The 20,750-nt window shown below is 39.6% G+C and overlaps 1 protein-coding gene across 8 annotated transcripts in view; it reads left to right on the top strand.

The window, feature by feature from the left end:
* The window catches only part of so (SIX homeobox 1 protein sine oculis), a 69,946-nt gene that overhangs the window by 7,323 nt on the left and 41,873 nt on the right, over positions 1-20,750 (top strand). For 6 of the 8 annotated variants that reach the window (XM_076535910.1, XM_012281958.2, XM_012281955.2 and 3 more), the window contains exons 2-3: positions 139-421; positions 3,320-3,554. In XM_076535910.1, the coding sequence (XP_076392025.1) occupies positions 139-421; positions 3,320-3,554 (518 nt within the window). The remainder of the gene's footprint in view (positions 1-138; positions 422-3,319; positions 3,555-20,750) is intronic. The other 2 variants (XM_012281957.2, XM_076535914.1) reach the window with 1 other exon arrangement.

Genomic DNA, 20,750 nt, shown 5'->3' with positions numbered 1-20,750 from the left:
GGTACCCTTTTCGCGGAACGACGATAGAAAAAATTGTTGATAGACTTGAGAAGCAATACAAGATACACTAGAATAAGAGGAGAATCGGGATGAGTTCTGCCGACTAACAGTGTGCCCCCCCTGTCTATCGTCTTCAAGGCGATGGTGTCGTCTGTCCAGGTTCTCCAGCAGGCTGGCTCCGTGGAGAGACTCGGCAGGTTCCTGTGGTCCCTGCCGGCGTGTACCAGGTTGCACCGACACGAGAGCGTCCTGAAAGCCAAGGCGATCGTCGCCTTCCATCGGGGACATTTCAAGGAACTGTACAGGATCCTTGAGAGCCACACGTTCAGTCCGCACAATCATCAGAAACTGCAAGCTCTTTGGCTCAAGGCTCATTACATTGAGGCTGAGAGACTCAGAGGAAGGCCTCTTGGTGCAGTCGGTTAGTATCAGATATTTTAGTCGAAGACATCCAAAGGACTCTTTATCCTTTTTCTTAGTTACACGTTTTGGTTGTTTTGTTACCGTTTGGTTATTTTATAACTAGCTGGGTATTTTGTAATTTGTTAGTTTCTGAATTCTAGCTGGTTGTTTTGTAACTTTTCAACTTCTGAAGCTGGCTATTTTATGACTGTCGAATTTCTAAAGAGTAGCTGGTTATTTTATGATTGGCTGATTATTTCACAATTTTTGAAGTTCTGAAATCCAGCAGCAGAACATAATTTCTGATCTTCTGGATTCTAGCTGGTTATTTTATGACTATCTGGTTCAAACTTTAAGTGTTCTGTCAAATGAACATTGCACTGTTATTTAAGAAAATTTGATTTTCTATATTTCTTTTTTCAAATTTTTGTATTACATGACATCAAATATTAACTTTGAATCATCAGATGTAATGAACGTGAGAGTATTCAAAGAATTAATACATTAAGATTATAAATTCTTTAATTCTTGGAAGTAATACAAAGGTTCATATAAGTTTGAAAGTGTTATAGTAACATTAGTTATTTATAAACAATTAATTGTTTAGATAGTGTGATACTTGCAATATTATGGTGACAACACTGTCACGTGACTATATTATACATAATGTAGTACTTTTGCAACATTGGAAGAATTATAACTTACAGAAGTGCGAAACTGAATTTGAATTTCCCGCCATTTCACTGTACAGCTACCTGAGGATTAAACTACATTAAAATCATAAACTTTCACACAAATTTCGACATTTCTACAATACTATCGTCACTAATATATTATAACTAAGATATTTTTCCAATAACATAAAAGTCTTTTATTACAAAAATTCTATTCTCTAATTTTAAAGAAAACATCACTGTGTGTCTGGGTTTCAGTTGATCTATAACGAAATAAATTAGTTGGAAATGACTTTTGGATTCAGTTTTGGGTGTTTTGCATTAGTGATTCACATTGCTTAATATTTTGGACGTTAGAGTTAAAAATATGATCGACCGCGTGAAGAGGTTATAATAACGCTGAGTCTAATTCACCGGCGATCATAATAGAAACGGGAAGGAAAGATTTCGTGAAAGAACAAGCATCATGTCGAGGTCTGCCAGTGTTATTTCTGTCGCGCGTTGTAAACAAGAGGATAGCGAGTTTAACGAGCTGACATTCTAATTAGATCTTTCCATTTACTTTTGCGAACCAATTTGTGTCATCTGATCCCTCTCGCGCTAAAACCAGAGGGCAACGCGAGGAAAATGTGTCGTCTCGCTGGAAGATTTCCGGTTCGTCTCGAACGGAATCTTGAAACTTCCTAGAAACACTAATTACGGTTCATTTTGTGTTTATTATAAAATTGTAATATCTTCTCGTAATACTTTCGCTGTGGATGTTATGAAACCTCATAGATTGTAATCATTATTATTTACATAATTAATTGAGTGTGTTATAATATTATTAGAAATATCACTTTATTAATAATTATGTTTACTGTTACTATTCAAATTATTATTAACTATTAAATTACTGTTGTTATTATTATACACAGTTATTTAGAATACATGCCATTGTTTTCCTGTTTGTAATTGTTTGCTGATTGAAACTAATACTAATAGTACTTAGAATATTTTTCAAATATTGCTGTGGATATTAATCATTACATAACATTAATAATTTGTATCATTACTACAACTTACTTGTTTCATTCATTAACCGAGTGTCCATACTTTCAATGCCCCCTCATTAAAACCACCTTAAATAAATTTTACATTTTGATATCTTATGTAAGAATTAAGAAACTAAAAACGTGATGCAACAAAAGGTGAACGTCCAGTTGCAAAACCAATATCAATAACATTAGTTAATATTCTCTTCTTTTTTATGTCTCTTCAATAAACTCTTTCTGAAACAAATGCAAACAGGATTTATATAATCTTTATTTACGTTCTCTGCACCGACGGAAGCTCGTTCGTTGCAGGAAAATGTTAAACAATGTTGGGTATTTGTAGCTAAATTGAATGACGACGGAAATAATACTGGACTGTGTACTCTGTTATATCGTAAAAATATCCCATCTTTATTTAGTTTAGTATTTTGAACATGGAATATGTAATTCTTCTTTGATGCACTTGTCGTGTGATATAAGGTTAGATGATCTTCTACGCATACGAAAAATTTGAAACACTGAAATATTTATCAACATTTGTATTACATTGTGGAATTGTTCATTGAAGACGTAAAAGTTTCTTTAGTAAGCATAAAAATAAGGAAAATCAAATTTCTCTCGTTTAACCTAACCTTGACCTAACTAACCACAACTGAACCGATTCAATGTAATTCCAACATACGTACACACCGGTCAAATCAATCATAAACCTAAATTTACAGCTGTCTAACTTTATACTGACCTTGCCTCTTCTGACCTTCAAGCTAATCTAACCTAACCTTCATTTATTTTGACATAACCTAACCTTCATTTATCTTGACATAACCTAACCTTCATTTACCTTGACATAACCTAACCTTCATTTCACTTTATCTCAACTTTACTCTAACTTTACCTTGATCTAACATAACCCCAATTTCACCCCAACTTTAACCTAATATTAATTTTACCTTGATTCAACTTATAATTTTACCATAATCATACTACATTAATAATTTACCTAACTTTACTAACCTAATCCCGACTTCGCCTTACCGGTTACTCTAACCTAACCCCAAGTTTACTTTGATCTAACCTAACCTTGACCCAACCTAAACTCCACATCTCCAAAGCATGCCAACATACCAACATATCAACATACATGTTTTCCTTTTATAATAAGAACATCACAAAACATATAAAAATTGTACTCTATTTGTATCTGTACAGGAAAGTACCGCGTTCGACGCAAATTCCCACTGCCCCGTACAATTTGGGATGGGGAAGAAACGTCTTATTGCTTCAAGGAGAAATCCAGAAGCGTCTTAAGGGATTGGTACTCTACCAACCCTTATCCTTCGCCTCGGGAAAAACGTGAATTGGCAGAAAGTACGGGTCTCACCACTACGCAAGTCAGTAATTGGTTCAAAAACCGAAGACAAAGGGATCGTGCTGCCGAACACAGGTATGTTTACTTCATTTATTAATATTAGGTAACATCATTTCTATGTTACATAGCGTTATACAGTCTCATAATCCTCATATCCTCATATGATACATTGCTAGGGGTTGTATTTGACACGTCTTATATATGAAGTGCGTTGTATTTGGTACACAGTGTATTTAGAACGTGTATTCGGTATCGTTGTTTATGAGACATGTCGTATTTCATATCGTTGTATGCGGAATGTGTACACATGGTGTATTCGACATATGTGTATGGAACATATGGACATATGTGTGTGGTGTGTGGACATATATGGTGCTGTATTCAAAATACGTTGTGTTTAGAATGCGCTGTATTCCACATTTGTGAATGGAACGCGCTGTGTTCAACATATGTTGCATATGGAACGCGTTGTATTCCACACATGTCGAGTATGGAACGCGCTGTATTTGACACACGTTGTATATAGGGTGTGGTGTATTCGACACACGTTGGATATGGAACACACTGTATTGGGCATATGTTGTATATGGAACGCGCTGTATTCGACACATGTGTGATACGGAACGCACTGTATTCGGCATGTATTGCATATGGAATGCGTTGTATTCGACACACGCTGGATATGAAACGCACTGTATTCGACACACGTTGGATGTGTAACGCACTGTATTAGTCATATGTTGTATATGGAACGCGCTGTATTCGACACATGTGGAATACGGAACGCACTGTATTCGTCATATGTTGTATATGGAACGCGCTGTATTCGACACATGTGGAATACGGAACGCACTGTATTCGTCATATGTTGTATATGAAACGCATTGTATTCGACACATGTGGAATACGAAACACACTGTATTCATCATATGTTGTATATGGAACGCGCTGTATTCGACACATGTGGGATACGGAACGCACTGTATTCGTCATATGTTGTATATGGAACGCGCTGTATTCGACACATGTGGAATACGGAACGCACTGTATTCGTCATATGTTGTATATGAACCGCGCTGTATTCGACCCGCGTTGTATATGGAACGAGTTGCATTCGCTACGCGTTGTATTTACCATGTGTTGTATTCGCAACACACTGTACTCGGTACGCATTACATTCTCAATACATCATATTTTGCATACGTTGCATTTGCTACCCGTTGTATATGCAACGCATTGTACTCAGCACACATTACACTCGCCACGCATTGTATTTGCAACGCGTTAATATTTGACGATCCACCATATCACCAAGTGTCACATTCTTCCATAAAATATGATCACAAGAATCTCGCTATATTCCAAATTTTCCGCTTCTACCCGACCCCGGCAATACATGTATTCGCCAAAAAGTACTTCCACCCATAACGAGCTTTAATAACTAAAATAAAAAAACGTATGAGAAACAGCAGTATAAGCGTTGTATAACGAGCCGTCGCATCGTCCACATATTTCCCTAACTTTTTCCCTGAGCCGGCCTTGTTACGAAGAGTTAATCGACGGTAGCCGAGTTGATATCCCGTGGAATCCGCGGAGGGCGCAAGCGTGTAGGAGTTTCATGTTGTTTGGAAGGTCGTTGCTCTATATCCGATTTTAGAAACGACCGAGCAAAACTCGAAGACGGCCTCGTAACCACGTAACGTTAACGCTGTATGTCCCTCGAGTCGCGCCATCGGTCTTTTATCAGATGCTTCTTTTCCCTTTACGTGCCTTCCATGTAATTTACAACGTGCACGTATATATCGTTATTCCGCGGGAACACGTAAAATGGGCACCGGTTTTTTCTTTACTGTTACCTCGCCTCGGAGCTTAATTATTTGGATATTAATTCTCTCCGGTTCGGAACCCTTCTCCGCATTTTTTGTACGAAATGAAAACATGATGGAGCCGCAGTACAATTTATCGAACCGCTTAATCGTCGAGCGGTTTCATTATCGCCATTTTGTTCGTCGATGAAAAGCGTTTAAACACTCGCATACGTGAATCAATTTTGGTTACCGTTATAATGTGATTCCGTGAATCGTGTAGCAACGACGTGCAGCCAGGGTTTTTATATTAGGTTATCTACAGGGTGTGCTGTAATTGGCACGAGAGGTTTTTTGCTGAAGTTAAGTGAAAAATGTCGAGGCAAGTTTTTTGTACGAATCATATTTTCGTCGGTTTTGTTAATTAAATTCATTAATCGCATGATGAGTACTTGTCGAAGAGTAAATACATATTTAGCGAGTTTTTTGTGGATCTTGTTACCAAACTTTTGTGAGGTTAATTTTTCTTTTGAGGGCAGTTTATGAAAGTTGTAGTTGTTAGACTGATTTGTTAATTGGTGTCGAATAATTTTGGATAATAATCGAGGCAACGATCAAACTGTTCGTTCGGGGGTGTAGAACGAATTACGGGGGATGGTATATGGGTAGGGGTGATATGGATGCTTTGTGGGATTTCCTGTAATTAATATGCCGCGAATGATGCCATGCGTATCCACGATACCCCAAAAGCCATCGGATAGGACTAGAGGAGAGCCACCACACCGCGTGGCCTTGTCTCTTTCCCTCTTTCGATTTCTCTCTGACCTTCTGTCTCCGTTCATGGGAATACACAGAAGCCATAAGAAATTCGATACGTTCCCCGTGGCGTGATGCGGCTGTGTACTAGACTGGGCCCCTGCCACGGTGGTGCTTCCCACTTCCTCCCTCGCGAAATTCTCGCTCCAAGAGAAGCGCCATCTATCCTGGCACACGATTCGCATCGATGAATTCGCCCGAAATCAACGTCTCCTACCCGATATTTATGATATCCGTCGAGTCGAGTTCTACGAGTCCGTCGATCGAGCACGGCTGTTAATCGTGCCGGCTAATCGTCTGTACGGACCGGAAGTAACCACTTTTTCGCTCGAACGAATTCATCAAACGCACGCTTTCCTTATCTGCTTAGTTAGGCTTCGTATAAACACCGTCGAAAGAAATGCGATAAAATTAGATAAGGGGATTGCTCCTGGGGGAAAATTGAGGAAATTATTTGTGGGATAGGGAGAAATGACTACTTCATGAGTTAGCATAAAAACTATTTATTATAATTTAACAGGAATCTGACCTAAACTTGTAAATCTTATTACTTAGCTTTGTGTATGAAGTATAACCTATTACAACTATAACGTTATCTAAACTTAATCGTGGGGTGTAACCTGAACTTAACGAAACTTTAATGTGATCTCATATAAATGTATCGCAACTTTAATCTGATGAAAACTTAACCTATTTCTAATCTGATCTGAAATAAACTTTCGAGTAACGTAGATCAAGCTGAAACTTAATCTGACCTAACCTAATTTATGAGAACCTTAATCTGACCTAACATAATTTATCGGAACTTTAATCTGACCTAACCAGCTTATCAGAACCTTAATCTGACCTAACCTAATTTATCAGAACCTTAATCTGACCTAACCTAATTTATCAGAACTTTAATCTGACCTAACGTAATTTATCAAAACCTTAATCTGACTTAACCTAATTTATCAGGACTTTAATCTGACCTAACTTAAACTTAAACTAATCTTAATCTGATATAACATTAACTTGATCGTATCTTAATTTGATCTAACTTAAACCTGTTAAAACTCTGACTTGACTGAAGCTTGTTATAGTTTTGACCTAACCTAAACTTATGAAACTTAATATGACTTAATGTAAACCTGTTACAACTCTAATCTGACCTAACTGAAACTTGTTACAGTTCTGATTGAACCTAACCTAAATTTATGAACCTTAATTAATATGAAGTTATTACAATTCTAATTTGATGTTACTTTAATCATAACTCTAATTTGGTTTAACCTAAACTTATCAATCCTAATTTGACCTAACCGAAATCTAAACTAACTTTGACCTAACATACTGTAATTTTAGTCTACTCTTGGCTTAATTCTTTTTAATCTGAGCTAACCTAGAATTAATGCAATATAACTCTCTAGGTTGACACTTGGTACTCAGTTACCTCCAGAAGGATATCTCGAACATTTCACATATCTTATATATTCTACATATGTTCCAAATACTTCACATATCCTAAACATTCCACTTATGTCATGTATGTCTCTTATTACATACATTATATTTCACTTCATATATCCGATACATGCCACATATTCCATATATACCACATATTCCAAAAGTTTCACATATCCCATACGTACCACATATCCTCAACATTCCACACATCCTACATATGTATATCCCACATATGTCAAACATTCCACACATCCCATATGTACCACACGTCCCAAATATTCCATATATCTCATACGTACCACATATCCTCAACATTCCACACATCCTACGTATGTATATCCCACATATGTCAAACATTCCACATATCCCAAATATTCCACATATCCCATATGTACCACATGTCCCAAATATTCCACTTATCTCATACATGCCACATATTCTCAATATTCCACACATCCTACATACATTCTACATATCCCATATATACCACATATTCCAAATGTTCCACATATCCCATACACATCACATATCTCAAACATCCCACATATCCCATACATACCACATACACCAAATCGCCCAAGATACCTAAAAATTCTTCTAAAAGAACAATCCGATCGATAAATTACACCGAAGGAAAACGTTTGTTCGTTCGCACAGCGTCCGCGTGTAATTGGACCGCAACCTTGATCATAAATTCACCGGAATGAAAATACAACGCGGCGGAAGGCATTTCGAGGAATTAATGAGTCACACGTGCCTACCATCGAAACTGTAGGACAAAGAGGGAAGTATAAAAGAAGAGAATGAGCTATGCAACGGTGCGTAGCGGCGATAAGAATTGCTTACCAATCGTGTCTAAGCTCTCGCAATCTGCATCGTTCGTATTTAAGTTTCGCCGTGCGTTCTAGTCTCTTCTCGGTCAGATAAGTTGGCCGGCCTGCGCGATGGACGCTCCGCGATCGCGTTGCAACTCCGAAAGAGGAGTCGCGAAATATGTGTAAGTACATGTATAAATATGAACGTATGCTGGATACGCTCGTTCGACTGTCGAGCGGGAGTCATCGCTATTTCTTTTTTCGATGATGCTGTTCGAGGCAGAAAAACGTAGTAGACTTTGCGTTGGCTGTCTTCGTGATCGGTGTCCGGTAACCGAACGTGTCCGCGCGAAGGAACGCGTGATAGGATGATAACAGAAAAAGATGCTGATCGCGAGATTTCGTGCGGCGCCGTCTGCTCGTTATCTCTAATACCTTGTCTCTTTTGTTTCACGCAATTTCCACTCCCTGAACAGTGTAGCTTTTGCTGAATGATCCACGGGAATGTTAACTTATTTCCTGTTAGTCATTTTTTCGATTAATGAAGGGGAATCATAATTCAGTGATTTGTGCATACCAGGTCTTCATAAGTCGGATTCACTGTGGCAATATGTTTGACTTACGAGACTTAATGAAAGTTGAGATGCACATTAATGTGCTGATACCCTGAATATTAGCAAATGTGAAGACACATTCAGAAATGCAAATACCTGGTCTGACTACATAAGTCGAGTTCACTGTGGCAATATGTTAACTTACGAGACTTAATGAAAGTTGAGATGTACATTAAATGTGATGATATCCCCAATATTGGCAAATATGAAGACCCATTCATAAATGCACAAAATGAACATCCCAGAGTTTAGCAAGAGTAGCTGCAATTTTAAAGAGCCTATCCGAGCAAATTGAGATACACGAGTTGTGATAAATAATAGACGCAAACCCAGTAACATTCTGCACAAATTTATAAAGCTATTCAGTTTCGTTTTCACGCGACACGAACCAGGGATATCGAAACGGAGATAGATGTCGACCGTTCCGCGAATCCTCGAAGCGTTAATCTTTAAACAGTTACATTAATAGAAACTCGTTCTTGATGTTCTGCTGAATTTTCAATGGTATAACTGAACGACGTGTTCTATGATTAATTCAGCGATTCTTAATCAAGCCTCGTGGAACATTAACCGATTCCAAAATTAGTCAGGCTAGAATGAAATCGTCGAAGGTTATTGCCTTTCGATGCAGAAATCGCGCGCGAACTTTTTGAATAAATCGTCTGTTGCATATGTGAGTGCATGTGTGTCGAGGCGAATTAAATCACGCGATAACAGCTCCCTGGGGAGGATACACCATGCATCGGGATGTTTCGACGTTTTTTGCCGGGTATGAACGCCCACGAGACGCCCCAGTCTCTGGGGCCCGTGATACCGTTCGAGTTTCCGCCCCTGTAACGCGTGATACGGCTTTTAATTTACATCAGCTTGCGGACCAAAGCGCAGGCAGAAGCTGGAGAGGATGTTCGGGCATTGGCGTAACTGGGATTTTTGTGTGGCTTGGATGGGGTATTAGGGATCTTGTGATGGATTAGGTATTAGTGATCTTGTGATGGATTAGGTATTAGTGATCTTGTGATGATGGTGAGGTTGGTTTGGGATTGGGGATTTGAGGATATTGGGATGTGGAGATTTTGGAATATAGGTGGTTGGTGAGGTGGAGATTTGAGGGTGTAGGAATTTGGGAAGGTAGGAATTTGGGGATGTGGGGATTTGGAGATATAGGAATTTGGAAGGATGGAGGTTTGAGTGTGTGTGAATTTGGGAAGATGGAGATTTGGGGCTATGGGAGTTTGGGAAGATGGAGATTTGGGGATGTGGGAATTGGGGAAGGTGGGAATTTGGGGAATATAGGAATTTGGGAAGATGGAGATTTGGGGATGTGGGAGTTTGGAAAGATGCACATTTGGGGATATGGGAATTTGGGAAGATGGAGATTTGGAGCTATAGGAGTTTGGGAAGATGGAGATTTGGGAATGGGGGAATTGGGAAAGGTGGGAATTTGGGAATATAGGAATTTGGATAGATAGAGATTTGGTGGTATGGGAATATGGGAAAGTGGAGATTTGGGGATGTGGGAGTTTGGAAAGATGGAGATTTGAAAATATGGAAATTTGGGAAGATGAAGTTTTGGATCTATAGGGATTAGGGGAATATAGGAATTTGGAAAGATGGAGATTTGGTGATATAGGAATATGGGAAAGTGGAGATTTGGGAATGTGGGAGTTTGGAAAAATGGAGATTTGGGGATATGGGAATTTGGGAAGATGGAGATTCAGGGCTATAGGAATTTGGGAAAGTAGAGATTTGGAGATATGGAAACTGGGGAAGGTAGGAATTTGAATATACAGGAATTTGGGAAAGTAGAGATTTGAAGACAAAGGGATTTGGGAATATAAGAATTTGGAAAGCTAAACATTTTACAGAAATTTGAAGATGTATGAATTTGACAAAATAAGAACTTGGTTTCCATAACAATTTGCAAACATATTAATTTAGGGATACACCTACTTACTTCAATAACTAGTTACGCCAATGCCTTTCAGTCAAAATATTTCCAACACGACTTCTCGTATACTTACAACATTTTATTAAAACAGAACCATTAAACTATTCTAAATTCTTGAAACTACAATTCGATAGAAAGCTCATACGTGTTTCGTACTATTAATGCATACTTACCCTTGAAGATTCGCTATTTAATGATTATTTTACATCACTCCAGTACAGCTGTACATCGCACAGTTGCTTTGTTCTGTTTTATAGTCGCAGGATCCGATTTTACGAGATCGTAACATCTGTATCTGATTTCGAATAGCAGCGGTACTTGGCTCATTCGAGATTTAGAATAATCGATGACTTCAGTTATTATTAGAAAATAGCGCTCCAATGTTTTAAGGTCGCATAGCATAGCAATCGAGAGAAAGTTTTAGATATCTCAAATTGTACTTTTAAATTTTTAAATACAGAATTTCTGCGTTTATTAAACTTTCAGATTTTTCACTTTTTATAGTTTTCAAGTTCTAGATTTTTAAATCTCAATTATTCTCAAGAAACTACATTTTCAAATCTTTAGATTCCCAAATCCCTAGATCCCAAAATTCATAGATACTAAAACCCCTAGATGCCAAAGTCCCTAGAGTGTCAAATTCTTAGATCCCGAAATCCCTAGATCCCAAAATTTTTAGACTCCCAAATCTCTAGATCCATGAATCCCTAGATGTCAAAATCCCTAGATTCCCAAATCCCCGCACCTCAAAATTTCTAGACACCAAAACCCTTTAATCTCAAAGTCTCTAGACTTCCAAAATCCCTAAATTCCAATATCCTTAGATCCCCAAATCCCTAGAGTCTAAAATCCCTAGACCCCCAAATCTCTATATTCCAAAATCCCTAGACACCCAAATTATTAGATTCCAAAATCCCTAGATTCCCAAATCTCGATATTCCAAAATTCCTAGACTCCCCAATATCCCCAGATCCCCAAATCCCTAGATTCCAGAATCCCTAGATCCCAGAATCCCTAGATCCCAGAATCCCTAGATCCCAGAATCCCTAGATCCCAGAATCCCTAGATCCCAGAATCCCTAGATCCCAGAATCCCTAGATCCCAGAATCCCTAGATCCCAGAATCCCTAGATCCCAGAATCCCTAGATTCCAGAATCCTTAATTCCCAAAGTCCTTAACCCCCCCCCCCCCCCCCGAAATCCCTAGATCCCTAAATACCTTATTCTCCTAAATCTTAAAATTCCCAAAATCCCCAATTTTCAAAATCACAAATTTCCGAAAACCTTCACGTCTTAAATCCCCAAATTCCCTGCACCCCCAAATGCTCAAACCCCTAAACGCTGAAATTTGCAGATATACCCAAGCCAAGTGTTACATTTAACTGTCCCCTGCATCAGACGAAAACAAACAACATAGCTAGAACCGTATCTAACCGCGTCTCCGCACGAAGACACCTTTTACCTCTGGTTTTATTGCAGCGAAAGCCATATATCATCGAATAACAAGTCGTTCGGTGGTTTTCGTCACCGATGAACGAGGTAGCTAGGTACAAGAGAGTGACTCCTGAAATATCCCTCGGTCTTTCTTCTGGGCATAAAACGCTCGCTGAGAGATCGGTGCCGGCTTTCTCGATGCTCATTGTGGCTTTGCCGGCCGGTAGACAAAAATAAACTTCTCCCTAGCACGTGCTGCGACAATGTTTTTTTCGTTGCAAACGCACGGTCTTGTTATAAACGGCGCTTGAGGCGTCTTTATTATACCTCGGCCCTCTTTAGTATCGTCATCGTGTCTCGTTGAAGAGGAACAACACGAACGAGGCTCCTCTCAGACGTTTCTAATCTTCGAGAATGCCGAACGCCATAACCATAACCCGTTCGTTCGGCCGAAAGGGTTAAGAACAACACAGTGCCGCCAAAAATAAACAATGCCGGAAGAGGCGGACGGGTTTCTACGTGCCTTTTCGCTCTTCCGCTACGTTTCTGGGTTGTTTTTGCTCTCTGAAACCGTTGCGATGGGTAAATAAGGAAGCTACTTCTTTGACGTCTCTTTGGTGTTGATTAGCTGGTTATGATCTAGTTAAAGTCCCGTGAATCTTGTGTCTCGCGTGTTGCATCCCGTAAGGTGAGATATACTGCTAATATATTCCATTGTTGAGACCGTAAATGTACTGTGAATTGGGCAAATAGTTGTTGATTCAACTCAGCACCAGTGATAAATGGTTTAGATGCACATGCGAATGTGCATATGTATGTATATACACTTGTTAAGTGTTCACATGTGTGTGTATGCACATGTTACTTGTTCACATGTATGCATATGCACATATTAATTGTTCATATGTATGCATATGCACATGGTAATTGTTCACATGTATGTACATACACATGTTAACTTTTCACATGCATGCATATGCAAATCATATGTGAATTTGCCCATATGTGCAAGTAAACACATTAATTGTTCACATGTATGTATATGCACACGTGAATGTGCACATGTATATACATATGTGAATGTATCCATGTGTGCATACGTTAATTGCTTACATGTATGGTGTATATGAATGTGCAAATATAAGTACATACACATGTGAATGTACACATGTTTGTACATTACATATGTGAATATGCATGTACATCTACACATTTAACCACATATACTGTGCTTATGTTTATGCAATTGATACTGAGTACATAAAAGTAAAGATAGATTTATTAATACATTTTTAGAAAAATTTGTTATATTCTTCAAAATACAGAAGTTACTGTGATAGGTTGATTCGATAGATAGAAGTAGAGTCATTGGTGCACGTTAGTTGGGGTCGGAGGCCAGTAATGGCTCTATCGTTGTTCTCCAGTGTCAACAAAACTTGCTAATGTACCTAGTTCAGCGCAAACTCAGCCTCGCCCTCGCTTGCTCACCCTCATCTTCAGGGCTCCACGATAAATCGAGGGTTTAGGGTCGAAGAGCAAAATGGACTCTTTCTGGATTATAAAAAAAATATTTTCAGTATATTTATATTTGTACATCCTACAAATATTGTTGAAACTTTAAAAAATTTCAAAGTTACGAAAATATAACTCGTTACATGATAACAGTATCGTATATAAAAATCGACACAAAAATGGCAATATACCAAAATATCATACTGTATCCTATCATCAATTCATAAATCATATGAAACCCCTTTGAACTCCACTTCCTGAACGCAATATTACAGATTCCACAAATCACGAAATCATCAAAGGATTAAATAATTCCGAAAATACTGTAACATTTGACAAGAATGCGCTTAGACAGGGAAATAAAATCGACTTCCTAGACATCTTCTGATGTCAGAAGCTGTCTCTAAAGTTGCCAATTCCTGTGATGACAAATTTGGCCGGTGTCTTTTGCGATCTCCGACAAAATTGCGGCGCAAGTATCGCGAATGCACCCATGATTCATCCGCGCTCAGCAGGAGACGAACCATGGAGGAGGACAGGGCGAGGTCTTCGACTTTGATGGAAGTCGATCGGTGTCGAAGCTCGACATCGACTTTGATGGAAATCGATCACGATCGTCGACGTGTCGAGGAGTCGCGGTATCGACCCACGCTACTGGCTGCGGCCATTGGCCATACCGGGCTAGAAATTGCGATACTCGTCGATGATGTCGATCGTTCAGAAATTAACCACTTTTCACCCCTGTCGGTATGATAATTCATTACCCTATTATAATCATAGTTAACCCTTAACCGGGTCATATTTGATGGAGGCACATTTGTTAAATTATGAGGAATGTAATGTGGAACATATTAAGGAATATGTTATTTACATAGATATTTATGATTTTTTAATACAAGATATATTGGTCATATGTAAAATATATGAGCATGTGTTTTGTTATGTATGATGTGCATACATAATATTCTACGTCATGTGTGAAATGAATATATGTAATTGATATTTATAATTCATGTAACTATGAATATAATCATGAACATCCGAATTTTTATCATATGAATGCATATGTGTAATAACTTCATATGTCATACTTATGCATTGCAAACATATGTGATGTCTACAAAAATTTGACATGTATGACATCATGTGTGACATCATGAATACAATTTATGGAATAAAATTTTCTACCTAGAACAACAATAAGACTGCTCTTAAAATGTATACATACTTCATTATCATTTAACTTAATAAATAAATTGAATAGAAGTTTAGTTGATACTATGTTAACTGTCTTAAAATTGAATCTATGTTGAGTGTCTTAAAATTAAAAAATATTATGTAGCTTGTTTTAAAATTAAAAAATATTATGTAGCTTGTTTTAAAATTAAAAAATATTATGTAGCTTGTCTTAAACTATAATTTTGCAAGGAAATGGACGTAAGTTTGAGGAAGAAGCAGGCGCCATATCCGCGTCGGTGCGCACAAAAGGCGAGGTAAAGTAGCGCCACCCTCTTTGTCACAGCGAGGTCCCCCAGTTTTCAGAAAGAGTCAATATTGGCGCAGCCACCCCCGTGTGTCCAACCCTTACCAACAACCGACCCTCTACCCTACCGTAACGCCCTCTCGACACTGACTCCATTCCCTTTTTTCCCCATCTGTCCTCCTCCGCATCCGGGAAGTGGCATCCCTTCCCGAAAGCCTGGACGTGACCACTTCTCCGTCCCCCACGTGCGTCCACTTCAATCTGATGATGTGCCTTCGTCGTCCACTTACGTGGTAACACTCGACGGAACGATTTAATTAAGGCCGAATGATGGAAATTTAATACGGGGGCTACAGTTTTTTGGAAATGAGTCATTATTTGCGAGGGATGTGCACGTGTGAGGTTCCATTTTGTTGGGCACATTTTGAGCGAGAAGGCGATGTGAGAGGATTTGTGAATTAACGCGTTTAAATGGAGAGAGTATCAGGGGTTGAATGAGAACAAATATATGATTGATAATTTTAAAGTTTCTATATTTTCAATTTAACCTCAAGTCTCCAAATCTCAAAGTCCCTAAATACTATTATCCCAAAACTAAACACCTACAACCCCAAACTAATAGCTCCACAATAAAGTATTATAATAAGCAAATACGTGTGACACGTACATATATTGTCACATGTGGCAGTACATCTCGACTTATATCACCGCTCGTTAAAGTGCAGTTGTAATACCACAACGTTACACTTGCCTTTAACTGGCTCAGGGTGAACTTCATTCAGAAGTCCCCTTTTCCTGTCGGAGAAAAAGAAAAGGTGTCCCGGAAGCCGAATGGTAGCAAACAGAGAAAGAGAGAGTTTCGTTGCACAAATAAAGATGTGAGCGGTCCGGGTCAAGCGGGTAGTAGACAGACTACTCGTTGAAATCGTTCTCGCGATGCCGACGTCCCCGAAATAGCTACGAATACTGCCCGCGTACCATTGCCTGGTTTACGGTTACAGCATGCACGGTGTCTGGGCAACGCGTTCTGCGTGTCTGAAACCAGAGAACCCATATCCTCGTCACCGTGACTCTCTCGTACGCTAGTAGACATTCACGGGACCGTTGCACGAAAAAGGCGACTTTCAGACACTGCTTCATACATTGCTGTTCTCTATGACCGTTCGAATGAATCTTATTTTTCATGGCCACATGACTATACTATACACTAGTCTATTATCAAGTCTCATAGGCTGAAAAGTCTACTTTTAAAATATCTTTGCACATCTTATCTCTGTACTGAGACCACAATTTTCTCATTCTCAGTGATGTTCTGCTAATATAGTCTTGCGAGGTAGCAATGTGGTGTCTGCTACAATTTTTGATTAAATATGAGGGATTATTAGGTGAAGCGAGTGTTGGTCCGTGAGCAACATGTGGTCATATGTGGCGGTCTTTGATGTTAATTTTGTTTTTATTAAAACTTCAAAGTATGGAAAGTTTCCTAAGTCTTCCATCACCTAAATTCAAGTCTCTACATTTCTATATCACCAACTTCCTACATCCTAATCCTCAAAAATCTCCAAAAGTAGATGAACTCCCAGTTGTAATTCCATGGGGAAGTTTTGTTCTCGACTGTACATATAATCCATATAAACCGAATTCCGATGCTCCCAAGTCCATTCATCGTTTCCGTGGATTCTGTCTCAGGAACCCGTTATAAATAGACGGTTTTCACATTTAAGTTTATTCCTGGTTGACAGTTTCGGTCGACGATTTCTCATTCAAACGCAGGTATCTCTGCTGGCTCGTCGAGTCGATCGTTTCGTAATTGCCTGCGATCGGTAGTAAACCAAACGTCGTTCGCATTTTGCGAAATTGTCAGTACAACCCGAGAGGACGACCTTTGGCGTCAATCAGCCAAGTGAAGCCGCATTTTCCGCCGTGGACGCTGTTAATCCTACCCGATGATTCGTTTGAAATCATTGACTCGAAATAGCAACGGATGCACACGTGACGCAACTAATGCAACCGTTATTTAGGTATTTCTGGTGAACTGATTGTCTCCACCGAGACCAATTATTGCTAATAATCCTCCGAGAATGATGCACTGGTTTACAGTGTATCATTCGTGTGAAGACGGGACTAGGTTAATCGTACGCAATATTTCGAAGATGAAAGTGCGCTGGATGACGAATCGGTGATCTTGGACAAAAATAGGAGTACTTAGGATTCCGCGCAATTTGCGTTAACGGATTTGACAGTTATTTGTCTGTGGACGAGCCAGCGAACAAGGAAAATTTGGCCAACTCGTGTTTCGTGTTAATAAAGCTTGCTTTAATGAAAATTTATTGGGTGCCCGGATAATAACTAACCTGGGTAACACAAGTAGGGACTGTAGCTACTATCCACAATAAATATTGGTTACACAGACTATTATCGATGGATATTGCTAATTAATGTTATCGTTGATTTAGAGTATCGATAAAATAAGACTTTAAGTGTGAAAGCATTTCATTGTTCCCAGAACTTCAAATTTATCCTAACTTGATGTGTCTTTAACTTTGACTGTTATTGCTTCAAATTTGTACAAGAATAAATTTGAACGATTGTGTCAGATATCAGATAATATTAGGATAAATGTGAAATTAATAAGTATAAATTTGAAAGATGTCAAGAGTAGATGTCTACTTCAGAGCTGTAAAAAGAGAAGAAAATTGAGATCGGCAGGTGTCGATTTAGGTGTATCTCCGAGCCTACCCGACTCCAAAGACAATTGCAAGGTAAATTTCCCCGCAAAGAAAAGAGAGCAGAAAGAGAATCCTCCGGCTCGCAGAAGAATACTTCTTGATTCGACCTATCAAAACGGGTACAAAGGATGCGTTTGAAAAAAAGGAAGACGAAAGGAGCGTTGATATGGATGGTGAATGCTGTAACTGGGACGAAAAGGGCTCGCTTCTGGATGGTTCGACCCCTTTTTCGTCGAAGAGAGAGAGAAGGGACGGCCATGCTGGGTCGCCTCAGCCATTTTCGGCCACGCACGGACAAAAAAGGCGGGTAGGACCCTCGGTGAAAACCGCTTTCAAGAAGAACCACGTCAAATCTGACAGGTCGAGGGAAGAAGGGGCCACATATGGGCACGTAAGGACCAAAAAGGGCCCGCCTCGTCGTCGTACGTCGCCGTCCGCTGTTGCTGCCGTTGAAAAAGAACAATCCTCTTCTTCGGGCTCCTTCTCGCTCTTCTTTTCTTCCTTCTTCGAGCCCTTCTGTCGACGGCCACAGAGGGAGCATTCATTCATGCACGCATTCCCAGAATGCACCGCGTGCTGCGCGTGCGCATGCGTGTGCGCATGCGCAAAGAGCAACGGAACCGCGGGGTACTTGTGGGCTTCTTTGTACGGGGTGTGATGGACAATTCACTGCACAGGGGATCGATGATGAGCTACTGAACAGATGTTAAGTGCTTTTTAAATTGTTACTGAAGACTGAAGAAATATTCGTTGCTGTTATTAATGATTTTTAATTTTAATGGACATAATAATAGTTATTTACTTTAATAGCTAATTGTTAAAATAGCTTCAGTAACTAATTGTATTAATGTCTATTTATAGTGTTATTGTCTACTTGTATTAAAAAGCTGGTTCCACTTGATTAACTTCGAGTTGTAAGCATTTATAAATATTTATTTAAATTTCCATAACTTGGTGACTTTGGAAAATGAAGCTTGAAAGTATGAAAATTTGAAACATGAAAAAGTTGGAAATTTGAACATAATGTACAGAATAAACCCTCGCTACACGAACATGTCGGTTCACATTCAAAAGTGGATCTGGTTCCAACCCAGTTATAGTAATGGTCATGACTAATCTGCCCAGCAGCGAATACGGAAACGGTCATCAACAATAATGCCCACAAATTATGCCATACAACATGTTCACCGGCAATTTACAAGACACCCAACAATTTACGACAACCGAAAGATGAACTAAAGGACAGCACATGTCCTCCATCATCCAGTACGAACGTCGGGTTCGAAAATAACTTGACCAGGAAGAATTTCTTTAGCGAAGGCCTCAACACGGACAATTGCTATCGTGGACTCTGTTAAATCACCTTGTCTCTTTAGGCAAGATATTCTTGGAGAAGGAAAAACTGAGAATCGAGGTGCGAGTAAAACACGGCGAACAATAAACTCGAAATGTACCGTGCAGTTTCGGATAACGAACATTGCGCCAATGCAGAAGCCTGCCAGTTTGTGTCGCACACGTTAACCTAACCTCTTCGTTTTGCGATGAGTTAACGTGTTCCAGATCATTTGCGTTTAATACCCGCGTCAACACAGCCACACTGCGCCTCCACTTAATCCGTCTAAGCCAATTGTGCAACCAGACACGCGAAGATTCGTGGAAATCGTCGAACGATTTTCAACGACACGCGATTTCTTGCAACGTACGCCTTTCCGTAAACTCCGAATTGCCAGGCAAATTCGTCACGGATTACTTTCATCCACAGACATCAACGCGAACCGTTTAACACGCTACCGTTCGTAAATTAACCTTTATACCTCGTAAATATGTGGCTGATTTATTCTGAACAGGATGCGAAACTTTTATTTTATGTCCGAATTTCCGTTGCTCCAGTTTACTTTTATGATTCTGGGGTTTGAGATTTGTTTTGCTTTTTGGTGGCACTTTTTTATGGTATTTCGGATGCATAAATTTGTGGGAGCTCAAACTCAACTCTTTAAATTCTCATGTTCTGAAATTCTTAGGCCTCTAAATTACTCAGCACTTCAAATTGTTGGATCTTCAAATTCCACAGAATTGCAAATTCTCAGCTGTTCAAATTCCCTAGCACTACAGAGTCCCCAGACCTCCAGAGTCCTCAGCTCTCCAGAGTCCCCAGCCTTCCAGAGTCCCCAGCTCTCTAGAGTCTCCAACTCTCTAGAGTCCCCAACTTTCCAGAGTCCTCAACTCTCAAGAGTCCCCAACTCTCCAAAGTCCCCAGCTCTCTAGAATCCCCAGCTCTCCAGAATCCCCAACCCTCCAGTGTCCCCAGTTCTTTAGAGTCCCCAGCTCTCCAGAATCCCCAGCCTTCCAGTGTCCCCAGCTCTCTGGAGTCCCCAGCTCTCTGGAGTCCCTAGCTCTGTGGAGTCCCTAGCTCTCTGGAGTCCCCAGCTCTCTGGAGTCCCCAGCTCTCCAGAGTCCCCAATCCTCCAGTGTCCCCAGCTCTTCAGAGTCCGCAGCTCTCCAGAATCCTCAGCCTTTCAGAGTCTCCAGCTCCCCAAATTTGCTAGCACTCCAAATGACCAAACTCTCCAACTCAGCTCTCTAAATTTTAGGATTCTCCAATTGCCAGAGTTCCAAATATCCTTCTAAAGACCCCTAAGTTCCTAAATCTCCAAATTCTCAAGTCTCCAC

Source organism: Megachile rotundata, chromosome 10 (assembly GCF_050947335.1).
Source record: "Megachile rotundata isolate GNS110a chromosome 10, iyMegRotu1, whole genome shotgun sequence".
Lineage (NCBI taxonomy): Eukaryota > Metazoa > Arthropoda > Insecta > Hymenoptera > Megachilidae > Megachile > Megachile rotundata.
This window is presented reverse-complemented; position numbering and strand designations above follow the sequence as displayed.